Below are 18,183 nucleotides of genomic sequence, written 5' to 3' on the forward strand. Positions count from 1 at the left end.
CTACATGTCCAAGGGCTCCAACGAGTAAAAGAAATAAGGGAAGAATAAAACTTATGTTAGTAATGAATGAAAAATATAAAAGATTTAACATAAGTAACTATGTAAAAATAGATCGGTCATATGTAAAATATAAAGGCTAATGTCAACCTCCTCAATAAAAAGGCATTTGTAAAAAGTTTAAACTTCTTTAGTTCCACTGATTCAACTGCCTGATGAAGATTATTCCACAACCTGGTCAAAGCTGGAATAAAATTCTAGAATACTGTGTAGTAATGTAATTTAAGATTGAGAAGGCATAGCTGTTAGAATTAACTGAGTACCTAGAACTACGTACAGTGTATGATGGTACAGTCTGGGAAGATCGGAGTGCAATGGAAATCTAAATTACGATAAATCTCATGTAACATGCATGAATAACTAACTGAACAAGGGTGCCAGAGAAAAATATCCAGATCAGGAATAAAAAAATTAATAGACCGAGGGTTTCTATCCAACAAATTATTTGATCTAACAGCTGAAGACAAGAATGGCAAACAATCCACAGCAGAATGAATGAATGAAAACATTTTGTAAGGATAGACTAAATCACCAAAAATTTTAAAAGACCACCTCAATAAACCATTCTTTTTTTTGTGAAATTGAAGAAGAAACAGACCAAATGTTTCTCAAAAGAGTTATCGTCAATGCAAAGATCTAGATGTTGAGGAGCCACTGTCCTTGACCAGTTTTGTTAGGGTTCAACTTTATGCACTAATTTTAACTAGATTCTATTGAGGGATACTGCAATCATGGGTCTACATTCCAGAGATGGAATTAATGCAAAGGGAGTACCATCACCTGCATATGCAATAAGTTTGTTTTCTTGGTTAAACCCCATATCATATGTTAAATAATAGAACACCACCCTGAGAAACACCAAATGCTACATTTCTATACAACAGTCACTACAGTGCCCATCAACGACTACTCCCTGCAATCTATTACTCAAAACATTCAATAACAACGTTTGATAACTATGAATATACCTTAACTGATAAGACAAAATGCATCAGATTATATAAGACCAAGCACAGCATGCTGAACTCTGCTTATGTAATAGGGAAAACAAAATGAGACAATTGAATTTTGAAGATCTTGTGAAACAATGACATTTTGTCTTTTCTATTTGGTGTTACTGTATCCTTATCTTTACTTTTCTATATTATTTTTTACTTATTCTATAAATAAATAAAGGGTCTGAGAATGTCATTAAGAATGGATTAATATTTCACATTTTTTTTCTATTTGGTGGTACCTGTTACCTCACTCCCATAAACTGCAAGGTCTAATTTTAATAATAAACATAAGGAAATGACACACTGCAGTACAGTACTGTAATAAATATAATACACATCACAGTAGTCCCTCGATACAAACGTTACACATGTTAACTATCCAAGTTGCTTGTGCAATCATTCTAAATTAAGTGCAAAATCCAAAATCACGGTGGAAACTCAAAATGCGTGATAATGTGGTAGGTTAGTTTATGCCTTTAGCACTCGGAGAAGTTTAGAAGTGTCTTACTCTATCTTTTACATTCAACTCATGTGCAGACTTTATTACCAAGTGGCTGCTGCGTTATCAACTGCATACAGTATTGTACCTCAATTTTCGTGGAATTATTGTGCTATTTAAAACCATGATGGTTATTTAGCATAAAAGCAGCAATGATCTCGCTGGTACTTCTTAGGATAAGGTCAAATCAACGAATACTGAAATATAAATAATAGAGAAATGGGAACAAGTCAAAATACCTTTTTGACATTGTACTTTCATATAACATGAACAAATCCATTATCAGCCTAATAATCAAGAACATAGAAGTTTGTTGATCATTTAAATGCAAGGTAAATAACAGTGGGAAAAAATTATGTATTATTAGTTTCAACAAAATTCTGATATCTAATATCTTTTACTTTAAAAATATATTTTTGAGAAGATTCATATGAAAGTGTTGCTTGAATCTTCCGCAAATCAAGGGTTACGGAAATATTTGCCGACGAAGTTTCTAGGATTGATAATTAATGCCAATGTACTAGACGGAGGGGCTAACGCACATAGCAAAACAGTCCGCTTGCCAGAACATAGAATAAATGAGGTAATGTTCAATCGGGAGTAAAATTAGCATACGGCAGAGAAAAACCAATAAATGATTACCTCAATTAAGTAACGAGGTATTTATAATATGATGAAGACTGCGAAGAACACCTCGATTACATGGAAAATGGGATGGAATATCATGTATGCTACATGTCCATAAGTCTGGCAAACAAAACCTCCCGTGTTTCATTAATATTTTTCGATTTTGATTACAGTAGCTACTTGTATTACAATGATTGGTGTGTTCAAGTGTTATCACAAAATGATCTAATTTAGAAAAAATATATTTTCATACCTGATATACGAGTTTGGTTGCAACTTTAATATTACCATAAATCATTTTTTAAAAGTAATAATACCAGAGTGATATGGTAAGGTGGTGAGGGTTGAAAGGAAGCTGCCAAGACCCTTATGTAATGCCATGGAGCTTATGGCATACACAAAGTATGAAGGAAAGGTTACCCTGACGGTAAGTAGAGTAATACCTGGATTTCCAACAACAATCTGCTTAATAAATGTTCAAAGAACCTATAAATAGTTCTTGAATACGTCTTACACTATGTTGGGGTTACTGTGCTATTATGCAAATTTAGCAGGGGATGGGGTCAGCAAATACATATTTATTTACTTATTACGATTAAGTTGGGTAAATTAATTTCTGACAATAATACAGGACAGAATATGTAATACATATATTACTAGATCTGCTAAGACTTCTAAATAATCACCCAAGAAAACGGCAGTCTACCCTAGTTAAGTCGAAACCCCTTGTTATGCTAAAATAGACTTGCGTAATTGAAAGTTTGGACAGAAAAACTAATAACTTATTGCATTACCTTCCAGTTGTCCCAACGGCTCTAGCCCCAGTTGCTCTTCCCATATACAAGCGGCTTACGCTGCTTAGACGGGAGATATTTTTGACCAGAGCACTCATTTTGATGATGACAGACGACAAATTACTTTCTCTTCGCCTACTTCGTTTATATGGACAAGAAGTCGTAGTCACGGAAGATCTACTAAGTCTACCCAGTAGAATAAGGGCCAAAGTACACCTGATACATAACAAAGACAGTAATAGAAAAATCGGAAAGCTGATATAGAAAACGTATGACCCAATTGTTAGATAAACGTCATCTATTGACAAATAACTAAACTAAAATTTACTGAAACCCTTTACGGACGTATCGCAACTATCTAAATTTAAGCCTTTGATGGTAGTATACTGTACACTACTTACGGTGTTGTTTTTTGCATAAAAACTTGTTTTTAAGAATCATATGTTTTAACATTATCTAACAGTAGTGATAAACGTAATTCATGACGAGTGCTCAAATTACATAAAATAAGCGAACTTATTAGCGACATCTGTTGCCGATACGCCCTACTAACTAGGTAAAACAATCACAGATATTCCTGCGACTCTCTGGTCTGATATTTACTATCTTTGATAAACATATAATCTTAGTTTGATAATACTTCTTTAAAAGCTCCTTGGACAATAGTGTCATAAAACTGAAATTGTATAAAAATACTTATTGATATGCTAAAAAAAATTGTTTTATTACTTTTTATAACAATGAACCTTTTTAAATAATTTATCCAGTAATAAAAGAAACCCTACTAAAATTATATCTAATCGCAAAAGGTGATATTATGCGAAAGAAATATATATTTTACATCAGATGTGGAGAAAAAGACAAAATAGTTATAAACGAAAGAAAAACTAAAATTCAAATTACATAGCAAGATTGGTATGACACGATCCTTAACTTGGATCTATTATTATTATTATTATTATTATTATTATTATTATTATTATTATTATTATTATTATTATTAGTCAAGTTTCAACCACAATTGGAAACTCAGGATGCTATAAGTCCAAGTGTTCTATAACAGGGAAAATAGCCCAGTGAGAAAAGGAAATAAGGAAATAAACCACAAGAGAAGTGAGAACAATAAAAAAGAATATATTTTAAGAAGAGTAACAACATTAATCTAAATATTTCATATACAAAATATAAAAAAAAGATAAAAATAAGAGAAATAACACAGAATAGTAGGTAGGTAGTAGGTTGGCCAGGAAACCAGCAACCCGTTGAGATACTACCATTAGAGAGTAATAGGATTTTTCTTTACCTACACATACACCGAAGAATCTGGTCTATTCTTTCCACTTTCTCCTCAGTGCTCATACATCTGACAGCACTGAGATTACCAAATAATTATTCTTCGATTAAGGGGTTAACTACTGCGCTGTCATTGTTCAGTGGCTACTTTCCTCTTGGTAGGGGTAGAGGAGACTCATTAGATGTGCTAAACAGCTCTTGTAGAAGAAAAACACTACAAAATCAAACCATTGTTCTTTTGTCTTGGGTAATGCCGTAGCCTCTATACCATGGTCTTCCACTGACTTGGGGGTAGAGTTCTCTTGTTTGAGGGTACACTCGGACATACTATTCAATCTTATTTCTCTTCCTGTTATTCTCTTTTTTGTATTTTTTTATAGTTTATATTTGAAATGTCTATTTTAATGCTGTTATTGTTCTTAAAATATATTTTAATTGTTCGTGACTTCTATTGTTTAATTATTTTCTTGATTTCTTGCCTCACTGGGCTATTATCCCTGTTGGAGCCCTCGAGCATGGGCTATAGAATCTTGCTTTTCCAACCAGGGTTGTAGCTTAGCTAATAATAATAATAATAATAATAATAATAATAATAATAATAATAATAATAATAATAATAATGACTCCGATTGTTTTTAGCTAAAGGTCACAAAAGTGACAGCCAGGGAATGCCTATAGCAGGTATGAACATGAAAATTGGCAGAAACAAAGCCTATATATCTAACTAATCCCTTAAAATTTAATTTGAATATATTTATTGGTGTAGGAGTTATTGGCCCCACTGCCGAAAATATCAGCTGCTCCCCCACCCACCCGGCGATGGTAATAAAAGGGAATGACTGGGCTATGTGTTGGGTGAGATTCGTTCGCGAAAATGTTGTCATCTCATATAAGGTCACTTACTTCGTTCGCGACAATAATAATGATAATGTCTCCGATTGTACCCTCAATCTAGAGGACTCTACCCAAGACAGTGGAAGACCATGATACAAAGACTATGGCACGGCACTACCCAAGACTAGAGAACAATGGTTAGAGTTTGGAGTGTCCTTTACTTAGATGAGCTGCTTACCATACCTTAAGAGTCTCTTCTATCCTTACCAAGAGGAAGGTAGCCCATGAAAAATTACAGTGCAGTAGTTAATCTTTGAACGATGAAGAATTGTTTAGTTATCTCAGTGTTGTCAAGGTGTATGAGGATGAGGAGAGAGGAAAATGTGGAAAAAATAGTTCAGACTATTCGGTGTAAGTGTAGGCAAAGTGAAAAATTAGCTGTTACCAGAGAAAAGGATCCACCCAAGATCAGAGAACAATGGTTTGATTTTGGAGTGTCCTTTTCCTAGAAGAGCTGCTTACCACAGCAAAAGAGTCTCTTCTACCCTTGCCAAGAGGAAAGTGGCCACTGAACAATTACAGTGCTTTAGTTAACCCCTTGGGTGAAGAAGAATTGTTTGGTAATCACAGTGTTGTTAGTTGAATGAGAACAGAAGAGAATCTGTAAAGAATAGGCCAGACTATTCGGTGTATGTGTAGGCAAGGGAAAATGAACCGTAACCTGAAAGAAGGATCCAACGTAGTACTGTCTGGTCAGTTAAATGACCCAATAACTCTCTCTTTTGTTATATGATCAAATCTCGTTAATATTATCTGTGCAGCTTGTACAGCACCAATCTGATATGGAATATATGTAAAAGACCTAATTATATTTTCTATTTTGCTTTTAAGAAATTTTTGAAGTTTATTAACCAGTTCTTGGTCCCTACATGTACCTATCTGGCACCTTTGTTTTCATCTACATTTCCCATTATGACTTATTCATGTCTGATGCTGCTTCCCGGATCTTTTTCTTACAATGTTCATTGCTTTTCCCACAAAAGGTAATTTTATTGGACCTTTACTGGTTTTGGACTCTTCCCGTGCAATTTCAGTTTTTAATCGACTCCACTTTCTTTCTTTAGGCATTTTCCACCTTTTTCTCTAAAGCCTCCCCCATCAAATCAAGGAGATTTAACCATAACAGTTATAGTTTTTTTCCATTAGTTGGCCTATGGTATCTTACTCAATTTTTCTCACCCTATTATATACAGCTATAAGGCATTCAACACACATAGAGCCTAATAAACGTTGCTTCTCATGGCCACAAGGATTATTGATAAATAATTTATTATCTTTGTTACTTTATCAATAAACAGACAAGGAGATAAATTTGATTTATGACTAAAGCTTATTTTCTTTATCCCTGCGTGTTTCGGCAAAGGTAATCTAAAAGTTATAATTTTGGGCACGTCTCTTCCACATTAATATCTATTGCAATACAATTCATTCTATTACTTAAAACCAGGTACAGTCAAAATTGTTGCGCAGTAAACGTTATAAACCAATTAATATGATTCCAATAACTCACTAAAGGCTGAAGCATCACGATTTGATGAGTCATCCATCCAAAGATTATAATCCACACATGTAACTAATTTCGTTTTATCCAATCATCTCATTTAGCATACTGAACTCCTCAAAAAGATATTTGTATCTGACTCGGAGGTTTGTAAAGCATTACGATAGACTTTATTTTGTTTTTGTGTAAAGTTCATTTTCATATATTCAAAACTTGTTACACTAGATTTTTTTTATCATCTTGTGATTAGAATAGCCTTTGAAAACGAAAAGCCAGACTCCACCTTGCCCTCTCACAATATGAAATAAAGCATGTTGTGTATTGGGGGTCATTTCAGCTATCCTAGCCTTGTCGAAGTCATTTAATCATGTTTCAGATAATGCTAATGTGTCGAAAAATTTCTAATTTATCAATTCTCATATTTGAATGGTTATATTACCAAGAGATTGAATGTTCACATAGCCGCAATTTATAACATTCTTAGTCTCCATGGTCCGTATTTTCTGCTAATCTCATCAATTCCAATCCTAAAGCTTTGCCATTTCTTGAATTAATTATATGATTTTTTTTTCAAGTTAGTGCTGTTTATACATGTCATCACTTAAGAGTTACACTTCTTGATGACGTATTTTCCTAAACATTTCCCACACACTTCATCATCGGTCCTGAACTTGCAATTTTTTTTTTTTTTTTCAAAATGTCCATACCTTTGACAGTGAAAGCAGGGGATCACATGGTACCTATCACGTATGTTATAAGTACCACAACGTAACCTAATTTTGTTCCCATTATCATGAATAGCCTTCCGAACTTCAGGATCACATTTTAACAAGTAGTGGGTAGTCCCACCTGTAGCACTTTTCTTGAAAAACAGACTTATCTTCTCTTCTACGTTTGAATCTAAATTAAAGTATTAACTACATCATCTTCATCATTGTATACATTACATATCATTATGTTTTAATATTCCAATTCTCCTCGTTTCGGTGCCAGCAACCATATGGTTCGATTCTTATTTACTGTTGCATCTCTAATCCTATCATCAGCAAAATTCACGACAACATTTTCATTTGAAGTTGACCTCGTATGGGAAATTGACATATCTCCAAAGGTCTTTTCAACCTCATTTTCCTGTCGGTGATTCTAGCTAATGCTTGTGTTGATTTAATTGCTAGTAGATTTTTTTTTCTTAGATTTTCAGCATATGTCATTTTCTCCTTTTTTTAGGGCAATTAGCGTTTGAAGTGTTACTTTACTTGGTTTCATATTCTTCGCTAGATTATCTACCTTCTCAGTAAGATCATTTGCTTTTGGGTCAGCAGTCTGGGTAGAATTCGCTGAGTCAACGGTGAACGTCAGAAGGTTGTTTTCCAATTCAGCAATTCTTTTTATTAATGTTCTCCTATTGTAAAGTTTTTAGTCTATAGTTCTTCCATTTTTGAGATTCTCATCTCGACATTATCCTGTTTCTCCATTGCAAATTTGCTTCATCTACACACACACAAGGTAAAGCCATTTCATTTTCTCTAAACTTGCGCCACTGGTGTTAGTATCGATATACTGTAGACACACTTCTTGTGGTAGAAATTTTCACAGAATTTGCTTAGAGTTCTCTTGCTTGAGGGTACACTCGGCCTCACTGTTCTGTTTGGTTTCTCTTCTTCCTGTTTTGTTAAATTATTTATATAGTTTACTGTTCTTATAATATTTTATTTTCCTTGTTTCCTTTCCTCACTGGGCTATTTTCCTTGTTGGGGCCTCTGGGCTTATAGCATCCTGCTTTTCCAACTAGGATTGTAGCTTAATAATAATAATAATAATAATAATAATAATAATAATGATAATAATAATAATAATAATAATAATGTAGTTTTATTTTCACTCATGTTCCTCCATAAGAAAAATAGTATTTTAGAGTTTTTACCTAGGGAATTAAAAGAGAACAACTCAGAGAGAGAGAGAGAGAGAGAGAGAGAGAGAGAGAGAGAGAGAGAGAGAGAGAGAGAGAGAGACGTATCGTCTACACTCTACACTCTAGCCGCTAGCATAACTCAACTTAGCATATATGTTGAGCAAGATTCGAAATTAAGCCTACATATAAATGTGTGCCTGATGCCCAAAAAAGAGTCAATAAAAAAGCCAAGAAATAACAAAAATTGCAAAATATCATGTACTGCTAAAAGTCAAAACTAGTAAGAATGACAAAGTTTTGATGTTTTCTTGCTATAATAGCAGAAATGACTTAAATATGAGAAAAATTAAAGGAAAACCATTCCGGTGTACCTGAACTGTGAGGAATGATTGCTGAGAAATTCACTCAATATTCCTCCTTTAAACAACTAATTTATATCTACTCTCGGGTTCCGGCTGAAAAAGCTTAGTGGTGAACTCTAGTTAAGATCATTAGAATTGCAAAATAAAAGGAGAGAGAATATCTAGGTTTACTCGAGTTTATCTAGATATCTTACGTGCAAGTGATATTATCTACATTATCAATTAAAAAGCCCTCATAATTGCAAGAAGATGAGATAATACTGTGACGGGCCGAGAGCAAGGTTGTGACTCAAAGGCAGGAAGCAATCAACTGAGTTGTTTATTATAGAACACTCTCCTTTATATACAAAATCTCAAGGCAACAAGCTTTTTCATGTTCACAAGACAGACAATGTTACAGAGGAAAACCGGAGACATGATTATTCAGGTTCTTTTTAGTGCGAGGGAAGAGCACAGATACAAGCATAATATATACAAAATAATTTATGTACGATCGTGTGACACACGGTTGGTACATGGCTCCCCCCCCTAAAAATTACATACTGTACATGTTAAATAGGGCGCCCTGATCTAGAGAGGCGAATTGTAGGCGGGTCATCTGGCAGAAGATAAGCAGGTTTTAGACGCTCAATGGAGACCCAGTCTTCTTTGCCACGAATGTTTAGTAGGAATGCTTTCGGACTGCGTCGGATCACAAGGAAAGGGCTCGTGTAAGGGGGCGTTAGCGGTTGCTTGCTAGTGTCGTTGCGCAGGAAGACGTGCGTTGCAGAGTGCAAGTCCGTTGGTATGTGATGCTTCGCTGGGGGCTTGTAAGTCTGGCGGCACGGAGTAAATTTTCCCACGACGTGACGTATGCGCTGGAGATCGTCGGAGGAGGTTGTAGAAGGAAAAAATTCGGCAGGGACGACCAACGGGTCGCCATACACCATTTCAGCTGCCGAGACGTCGAGGGCGTCTTTAGGAGTGGTCCTCAGTCCCAGGAGGACCCAGGGAAGCTGAGTAAACCAGTTGCAATCCTTGCAGCGGGACATCAAAGCTGCTTTGAGGGTGCGATGAAAACGTTCAACCATTCCATTGGCAGCGGGGTTGTAGGCCGTTGTCTGATGTAGGGTGATGCCCAGGAGATTCGCTAATGATGTCCACAATTGAGAGGTGAAAGTGGTTCCCCTGTCAGAAGTAATATGCTCAGGGATACCAAATCTTGAAATCCATCCAGAGAGTAAGGCAGATGTACATGAGGCGGACGTTGCAGTTTCCATGGGAATGGCTTCAGGCCAACGAGTGGAGCGGTCGATGACGGTAAACAGGTAACGATGTCCTTGTGATGTGAGTAGTGGGCCTACAACGTCGACGTGAATGTGTACGAAACGACGCTAAGGTTGAGGAAAGGTGCCCACTCCTGAATCCATGTGTCGATGTACTTTGGAAGTTTGGCAAGAAGTACAGGCGCGGACCCAATCCTTAGCATCCTTAGAAATGCCGTGCCAAATGAACTTTGCCTTCAGCAGCTGTGCAGTAGAACGGCACGAGGGATGTGAAAGGCCTGCCGTCGCATGGGAGCAGGAATCCAAGGTCGCGGTCTACCAGTACTGACGTCACAGAGGAGGATGGTGTTGGAGTCGTCGAGGGGGAAGTCTTCCCAACGGAGGGACGTACAGGATGTCCTACATGCTTGACACTCTGGATCCTGTCGTTGGGCTTCAGCCAGGGCATTGTAATCCAATCCCAGTTGAACGGCAGCCAACGTGTTTCTTGACAGGGTATCGGCAACGGGATTCATTTTCCCAGGGACGTATTGAAGGGTGCAATTGTATTCAGCCACGGCAGAGAGATGACGGCGTTGACGGGCGGACCAGGCATCAGACTGTCGAGTGAAGGCGTGCACCAGAGGCATGTGGTCTGTGCGAATGACGAAGGGCGTACCTTCTAAGAAATGGCAAAAGTGACGGACAGCCAAGTGCACCGCCAGCAATTCTTGATCGAAGGTAGAATAACCTGATTCCGCCTTGGACAGTTTTCTGCTGAAGAAGGCCAATGGGCGGGGCGAGCCGTTGACCACCTGCTCGAGTACTGCACCAATAGCGATGTCGCTGGCATCGGTGGAGAGAAGGAGAGGGGCATGTGGGATAGGAAAAGTGAGAGCCACAGCAGTTGAAAGGGCCTTCTTTGCATTGCAGAAGGCTGCTTCTTGAAGGGGACCCCACTTCAGGTCCTTTGGCTTACCCTTGAGGGAGGCGTAGAGGGGAGCAAGAGTGGCGGCAATGGCTGGCAGAAAACGGTGATAATAGTTGATCATGCCCAAGAATTCCTGCAGAGCTTTGACGGTCGAGGGCGCGGGGAAGTTCTGAACGGCTGCTACCTTCTCAGGGAGGGGATGGACTCCTTCAGGAGTGATGCGGTGCCCTAAGAACGACACTTCGTTGGCGCCAAAGGTACACTTGTCGTACTGGACTACAAGGCCATTTTGTTGCAGGCGGTCGAGCACGATGCGCAGGTGACGGAGGTGTTCCTCTTTTGAGGAGGAGAACACAAGTATGTCGTCCACATAACATACACAGAAAGGGAGGTGGCTGTAGAAGTCGTTCGTTGGGGCGCGAGCGATTGGTGGGTGGTGGGTGGCTTTGTCGCCGCTTCGACACGTCACGGGGTAGGCGTGTATGTCCTACGGCATTCATGTCAGCTTCAGTTGACGTTGAATAGGCATCCTCTTCGTCTGGGGTGGAGGCGTTGATGGAGGTCTGGAAGTGGCTGTCCATAAGGGGGTCGGCTTTGGTCATCAAGTCCTTTTTGGGTAAACTATCGACATCGGGTATGGCAGCGCGTATAGGTCCAGGTAAACGGCGTATCCAAAGGGCACGAAGTAGGTTCACCTCACGAGGAGAGCCGTCTGCGGCAGGTTGAAGGCGAGCGATACTGGTCATTTCCTTGAGGGCAAGCGAAGCCCTTTGGTCCCCCAACGGTTGTTGCGAGAGCTGAAAAAGCTTTGCTATACGGGCGGCTCGAGTACTGCTGCAGAAGGTATGTTTTGAGGGTGTCATACTCTATTGGGGTGTCTCCTTGTTCACAAAGCCAGTCGGATATTTCTGGGAAGGTGTCCTTGGGTATCGCCGCGAGAACATAATCTGCTTTGGTGGTTGAGCGAGTCACACCCTTGATGCGAAACTGGACTTCTGCGCGCTGAAACCAAGCAAACGCATCTCTGCTGGCAAACGATGAAAGTTTGAACGGGCCAGCCGCAGCACCAACTACCGTAGAGTCCGTCATAGTACCAACGATGGAAGGGCGAGGGGGGTGGGGGTGGAAGGCGGTGGGAGCGAGTCGACTTCCGGGTCACCAATGTGACGGGCCGAGAGCAAGGTTGTGACTCAAAGGCAGGAAGCAATCAACTGAGTTGTTTATTATAGAACACTCTCCTTTATATACAAAACCTCAAGGCAACAGGCTTTTTCATGTTCACAAGACAGACAATGTTACAGAGGAAAACCGGAGACATGATTATTCAGGTTCTTTTTAGTGCAAGGGAAGAGCACAGATACAAGCATAATATATACAAAATAATTTATGTACGATCGTGTGACACACGGTTGGTACAATACACAGGTTTACTCGAGTTTATCTGGATCTCTTACGAGTGCCTTAGTCTCTGTACCATGGTCTTCAACTGTCTTGGGTTAAAGTTCTCCTGCTTGAGGGTACACTCGGGCACACTATTTCATCTAATTTCTCTTCTCTTGTTTTGTTAAAGTTTACATAGTTTATATAGGAGATATTTATTTTAATGTTACTCTTCTTAAAATATTTTATTTTTTCTATTTTCCTTTCCTCACTGGGCCATATTCCCTGTTGGAGCCCATGGGCTTATAGCATCCTGCTTTTCCAACTAGGGTTGTAGCTTGGCAAGTCATAATAATAACAATAATAAGTAATGATATCTGCATTATCATTTGCCTAATGTATACGCAGACTGAATTATGTTATGGTTACTTTATTGTTGTATTATGTTTTATGTTTATTATTCAACCGGGAGCCTTCCTATTGTCAACACTGTCGCCATGAAAGAAAGTGGATGTGTTTTTTAAATTGTTTTCACACCTACTAAGGATGAGTTTAGATTGAAATAATTTCTAAGACAATTTTTATAATTAATTTCCTTCGAATAATTCTTATAAAAAGGTTAACTAAGGATGGGCATATTTCTTTGTTGCCTGACTCTTGAGACAAACAAGAGATGATCAGCGTTTATTCAGTTAGACTAGATCCAAGAAGGGACTCCACACATTATTGGTGGCTTTAATGTGTCAGTCTCTCTCAAAGGGCAGATTCATGGATGCTTTTGCAAGATTCAAGAACACACCTAAACTTTCGAGAGAAAATAGAACGAATTAATATATCGTAAGAAAATCTGATTATTGGGAAAATAACCGCATCAACAAAAAGATATCACGGCTTTAGGATACTGGCAACCACTCATTCGAGTCACCAATACTCCTCTTAGCCTTTCACCCATGCTGGCTGCTGCCACTCCAGTGCCGCTGTCCCACTGACACTACACCATCAACATTCCCTTCTTTCTCTTTATTACCCAACTCCTCCTCTAACCAGTCTACCATTCCTCCAACATCTAGGATGTATAATGCTACACCATTAACAGCGATGTTATTTTAGGAATGGACGTCCATCACTCTACTTCTTTCCTAATGGGGTATAAATTGAGCATTTGGTGGTTACACCCATATTTTATCCCTGATTTTAACAGCTGCAGGCCCTTCCATCTCCCTGATATATATAACTGTTGAACTAGGGTGACACCATTCATACTGGGACACTGGCTTTGAGGGGCAGGTCCTTTATCCTGTCACGATATATTTGACATGCTATACCAGAAAACCATCTCAATCAAGGAGATCTGACCTTCTTCAGTTTAGGCCTTGATCTTCTTATGGTGCCTCTCGATATTACCTTTTCCCCTCTTCCTTTAAGCTATTTGAAAGACTGCCTAGCAATTCGATTGTTAGCATCTCCTTGAGAGCATCTGAAAGAAAGGAGGTACTGTTGTCCATCAACGCTTTGTCCACAGTCCCCCTCACAATATAAAGCCCATTTTGCACAACTGCAATTTCGAGCTACACGTTCAATCACAGTTCTCTCCTCCATCTTGTCATTTTGCCGAGCCCATGATCAATCATTGAAGGAAACAGACTTTGCTGATATTGTATTATGTCTACAGCTAGCCTCTTCCATTTGGGTTTTACCCAAATCTCTTTTGCCTCTTAGACCAAAGGTGACGGGTCAATCAATTAGTACTTGTTACAGCTTCTGACTACTCACTGCGCAGTTTCCCTTGTGATACCAAAATCACTGTTCCTATGATGATCTTAGAACAAACAAGGTTTCAGACCAAACAACGAATTTCTTTCTTATCATCCATGATTTATTACACATGTCGTCAGGTCTTGTAGATCCTGCAATATTTGTCAGAAAACTGTAAAGTACCAGTGAGAAAGACGCTGTTATTAGAGGAGCCAGTCAAGAGAGTAGCAGTGGGTCTATAGGGCCTTTATCTCCACTGTCAGAAAGGGATTACAAGTATATTATGATAATGGAGGATTTTCATATATTTAGAGGCAGAGGCACAATCGATGGTAGAAAACGAGCTTGGAATAGAAGCTCTATTTGAATTTGAATTTAGGTAAGATTCTCGAAAGAAACTCTCATCTTCATATGATCATCTTGACAGGTTATATGAAATTCAACAGCAAAACAAAGGGTTTGTTAAAACATAAAGAGATTTGACAAACAACGTCAATGATCTCGTGGATAAAAGGGGTTAGTCAAATGCATAAAATTCAACAGGAACTTTTGGCGAAGGGTCTTCTTGATTGTCTCATAAATTAGGGGGTTTAGTCAAACAAGTGGATGACGATCAGTTGAATAGTGATCGACGTCTATAAGGTTTTGATATCAAAATAATGATATCAAAATGACAACAAACTCCACATACACACCTGAATGATCTAGAATCGAGCAAACTGTATCTAATTTAAAGGGAAATGTGGCCGCATATTAACACCTTTGACTCACGTGTTATAGATCCCAATGGCCAAGGCGCACTCCAAACTGGGTGCTTCCTGAGGTCAATTGTAGTTCATTTGAGTCCGCTTTTGAGATTCCCCTTGTAACAACTGTCATTAGGATAAAGGGAGCCCCGTTGATGCTACAGGTAGGATTTTTAATTTCTTCCTCTTCCGGATACACGAGACAAGGGGGGAAGCTGTTCACAGAATACGGGCCATATGGGTCCCCAACTTATTTCAACATTCAACTCAGCGCTATCGTCGTAGAGTGGGCAGTTTGCAAGGGAGAGGTCTTCCACGTCTGCCCAAACAGCAGAAAAAGGGGATACATCCTTCAAGGTCTATTCAGTCTTAAGGTACCATATCGGGATCAGAAAACATGATTATTCTATCTGTAGAAGTAGAGATCTTATCGGGTGTCTCTACAGAATACAAGGAGTAATCTTGCGGCTCCAGAGGAATGCACCGAAGAATAGAACCTGTGTGGCATATACAATAATTGATTTAGTGAAAGAAAAATCGGCGAAGGTAATGCATGGCAATCAATGAATTTTCTAGCGAAACAAAATTGAAGGTCATGTGGAGAGATATGAATAAAATAACATAAATTCTAATGTATAATTTGCAACCAAAATAAGAAAAAAATATTTCTTCTAGAATACGCTGCTCAATGAAATAGGAACCGTCTACTGTTGTCATGAACAGATATCTCAATAGACAGGATAGAAATCGGAAAAGAGTAACTAACCTACAGTATCCATGAGATAAAATAGAAATTAAAATACAGATAGAAATAGAAAGTGAAGATAATTCTTCTCAGTAGTTATTAACCCATACACGAAATAATTCAGCCATACATGGCTGAGGACTATGAAGCGCAAAGTCTGAGATGATGAATGGAGAAGTATTGAATTAAAAGCTGAAGGTAGAGACGACTGGGGAAATCTAACCAAGGCCCTTTGCTTCAATAGGCGTAGTAGGAGATGATGATGATGACGATGTCACTAAACAATTAACACGGGGAGTGAGGTGCAAAGGAAGAACACATTATGAACATGATGATGATGATGAGGATGGCGATGTCACTGAACAATTAACACGGGGAGTGAGGTGCAAAGGAAGAACAAATTATGAACATGATGATGATGATGAGGATGGCGATGTCACTGAACAATTAACACGGGGAGTGAGGTGCAAAGGAAGAACACATTATGAACATGATGATGATGATGGAGTGAGGTGCAAAGGAAGGACACATTACGAACATGATGAGGATGATGATGATGACGATGTCACTAAACAATTAACACGGGGAGTGAGGTGCAAAGGAAGAACAAATTATGAACATGATGATGATGATGATGACGATATCACTAAACAATTAACACGGGGAGTGAGGTGCAAAGGAAGAACAAATTATGAACATGATGATGATGATGATGACGATATCACTAAACAATTAACACGGGGAGTGAGGTGCAAAGGAAAAACAAATTATGAACATGAATTAAAAATTGAACAAAGATTACCTGAACGAATGGAAGTTATAAAGAGAACCAAATGCTGCACATTAAAAGTAACGAATTATACTTATGACTGATGAATTAAAGAGGTTATGAACAAAAAAAATATTCATATCATATTGCTGACTAGACATAGATAAGAAATAACACAAACAGTAAAATTTGAAATTGTGTTCGATATGAAAAAGGAGATAACAGATATGCATTGTTCGATATGAAAAAAAGAGGTAACACATATGATTTGCAGACAAAAGCAGTTCATCATGTGGTATATAGGCTACATCATAATCACCCACTACCTTGCTTGATCACAAAAACAGCTAAACTCCGTGCACGTGTGCGGTGGTAGGGGGACAAAAAAGAAAAGAAAAGAAAAGAAAAAGAACCAAAACAAACAGGGAAATGGCTGCATTGTTTCGATAGTAGGACTCAAACGTGCCTTATCAAGGTGCAATCGGTACAATATCTTTGTTTTTTTTCTTTTATTATCTAGCTATCTGTTACACTCATAATCTGTGTCAATGAGATAAACAAGGGGGAGATTATAATGAGTTGGACTTCACTCTCAGAGAGCCTGAGTAAGAGGCTTTGCACTCCATTGTAACTCGTTTTTAGTGAAGTGAAAAAGAAACACCAACGGATATCTACTAATAAAGGCTGCTGTCCCAATTAGTAAATATATATAAAAAGTATAACATAAAAGGCATAGATTAATTTTTTTTTTCTAGATAAGTAAGGAGAAAAGGGGTAAAGAATTTGTGGAAAAATTAATTGGACGAGTCAGATATTTTTAGAATTAGATATCGAGACACAACTGATTTTGATTTCATGAGAAACTCGTTGCTGGGCAAAATCAAGTCCTCTCACGTCGATTTAGCGGGCCTATTGAGTTCTCTTTAGATTTTGTAGAGGGAGAATTTCCTTTAAAATGTTTCTTTGCGAAGAAGAGATCACTGGTGCTGAGCAAAATACCTGAGAGAGTTCGGCTTCATAGAGTCTAGAAGTTTTTCTTCAAATAATTTTTTTTTTTGCTCTAAAGCTATCATAAGAATTTCCTCCTGGAGATATCTTGATATCATTAGAGACTTGGATCAAAGGCAGCAACAGCGTGGCCACCGAGAGATTGAATCCCTAGGGGGCCGTGGCTACAGGTGCTGTACCTGGAACGGAAATACAGAAATCGGTACCTACGGTTGACACTTTATCACTTCGGACCACTTGCGTGATCATAGTAATGGCTTTAAGTAGGTCACGATATAGTTAGGTTCTCTTGATTATTCTATTAATTAATTTTGTCTACTTTAAAACATGTTTTCATCATTCTAATTCTTCCTTTTGCCAAAATAAACATTAAACTCTAGATACCTTAGATTACTAAAATGTTTAATAAACTTTTTAAGTGTAGTTGATTGTTGATTGTTTTATATATTTCCATTATATTTCGAAGTGAATTATTTATATAATAAATGTCTTAGGGTTGCGGTGGCCTATGGGAAACGTCCCTACCTGGCGATCGTCAGACTGGGGTTCGAGTCTCACTCAAACTCGTTTGTTTCTTGTGACTTCACCATCCTTGTGAGCTAAGGATGCGGGGTTTGAGGGGAGGCTATAGGTCTACCTGCTGAGTCACCAGTAGCCACTACCTGGCC

At 38.3% G+C, this 18,183-nt stretch overlaps 1 protein-coding gene across 3 annotated transcripts in view; it reads right to left on the reverse strand.

Moving 5' to 3' along the window:
* The window catches only part of LOC137618082 (long-chain specific acyl-CoA dehydrogenase, mitochondrial-like), a 55,022-nt gene extending 38,423 nt beyond the window's left edge, over window positions 1–16,599 (reverse strand). Inside the window, exons 1-2 of one of the 3 annotated variants that reach the window (XM_068348055.1) lie at window positions 16,541–16,555; window positions 2,976–3,191 (exon numbers count right to left, since the gene is read on the reverse strand). In XM_068348055.1, coding sequence (XP_068204156.1) covers window positions 2,976–3,073 — 98 coding nt within the window. In that variant the 5' untranslated portion in view covers window positions 3,074–3,191; window positions 16,541–16,555. Of the gene's footprint in view, window positions 1–1,642; window positions 1,696–2,975; window positions 3,192–16,540 lie in introns of those variants that run through there. The other 2 variants (XM_068348057.1, XM_068348056.1) reach the window with 2 other exon arrangements.
* Window positions 16,600–18,183: the final 1,584 nt, after the last annotated feature.

This window comes from Palaemon carinicauda, chromosome 24 (genome assembly GCF_036898095.1).
Source record: "Palaemon carinicauda isolate YSFRI2023 chromosome 24, ASM3689809v2, whole genome shotgun sequence".
In the NCBI taxonomy this organism is placed as follows: domain Eukaryota; kingdom Metazoa; phylum Arthropoda; class Malacostraca; order Decapoda; family Palaemonidae; genus Palaemon; species Palaemon carinicauda.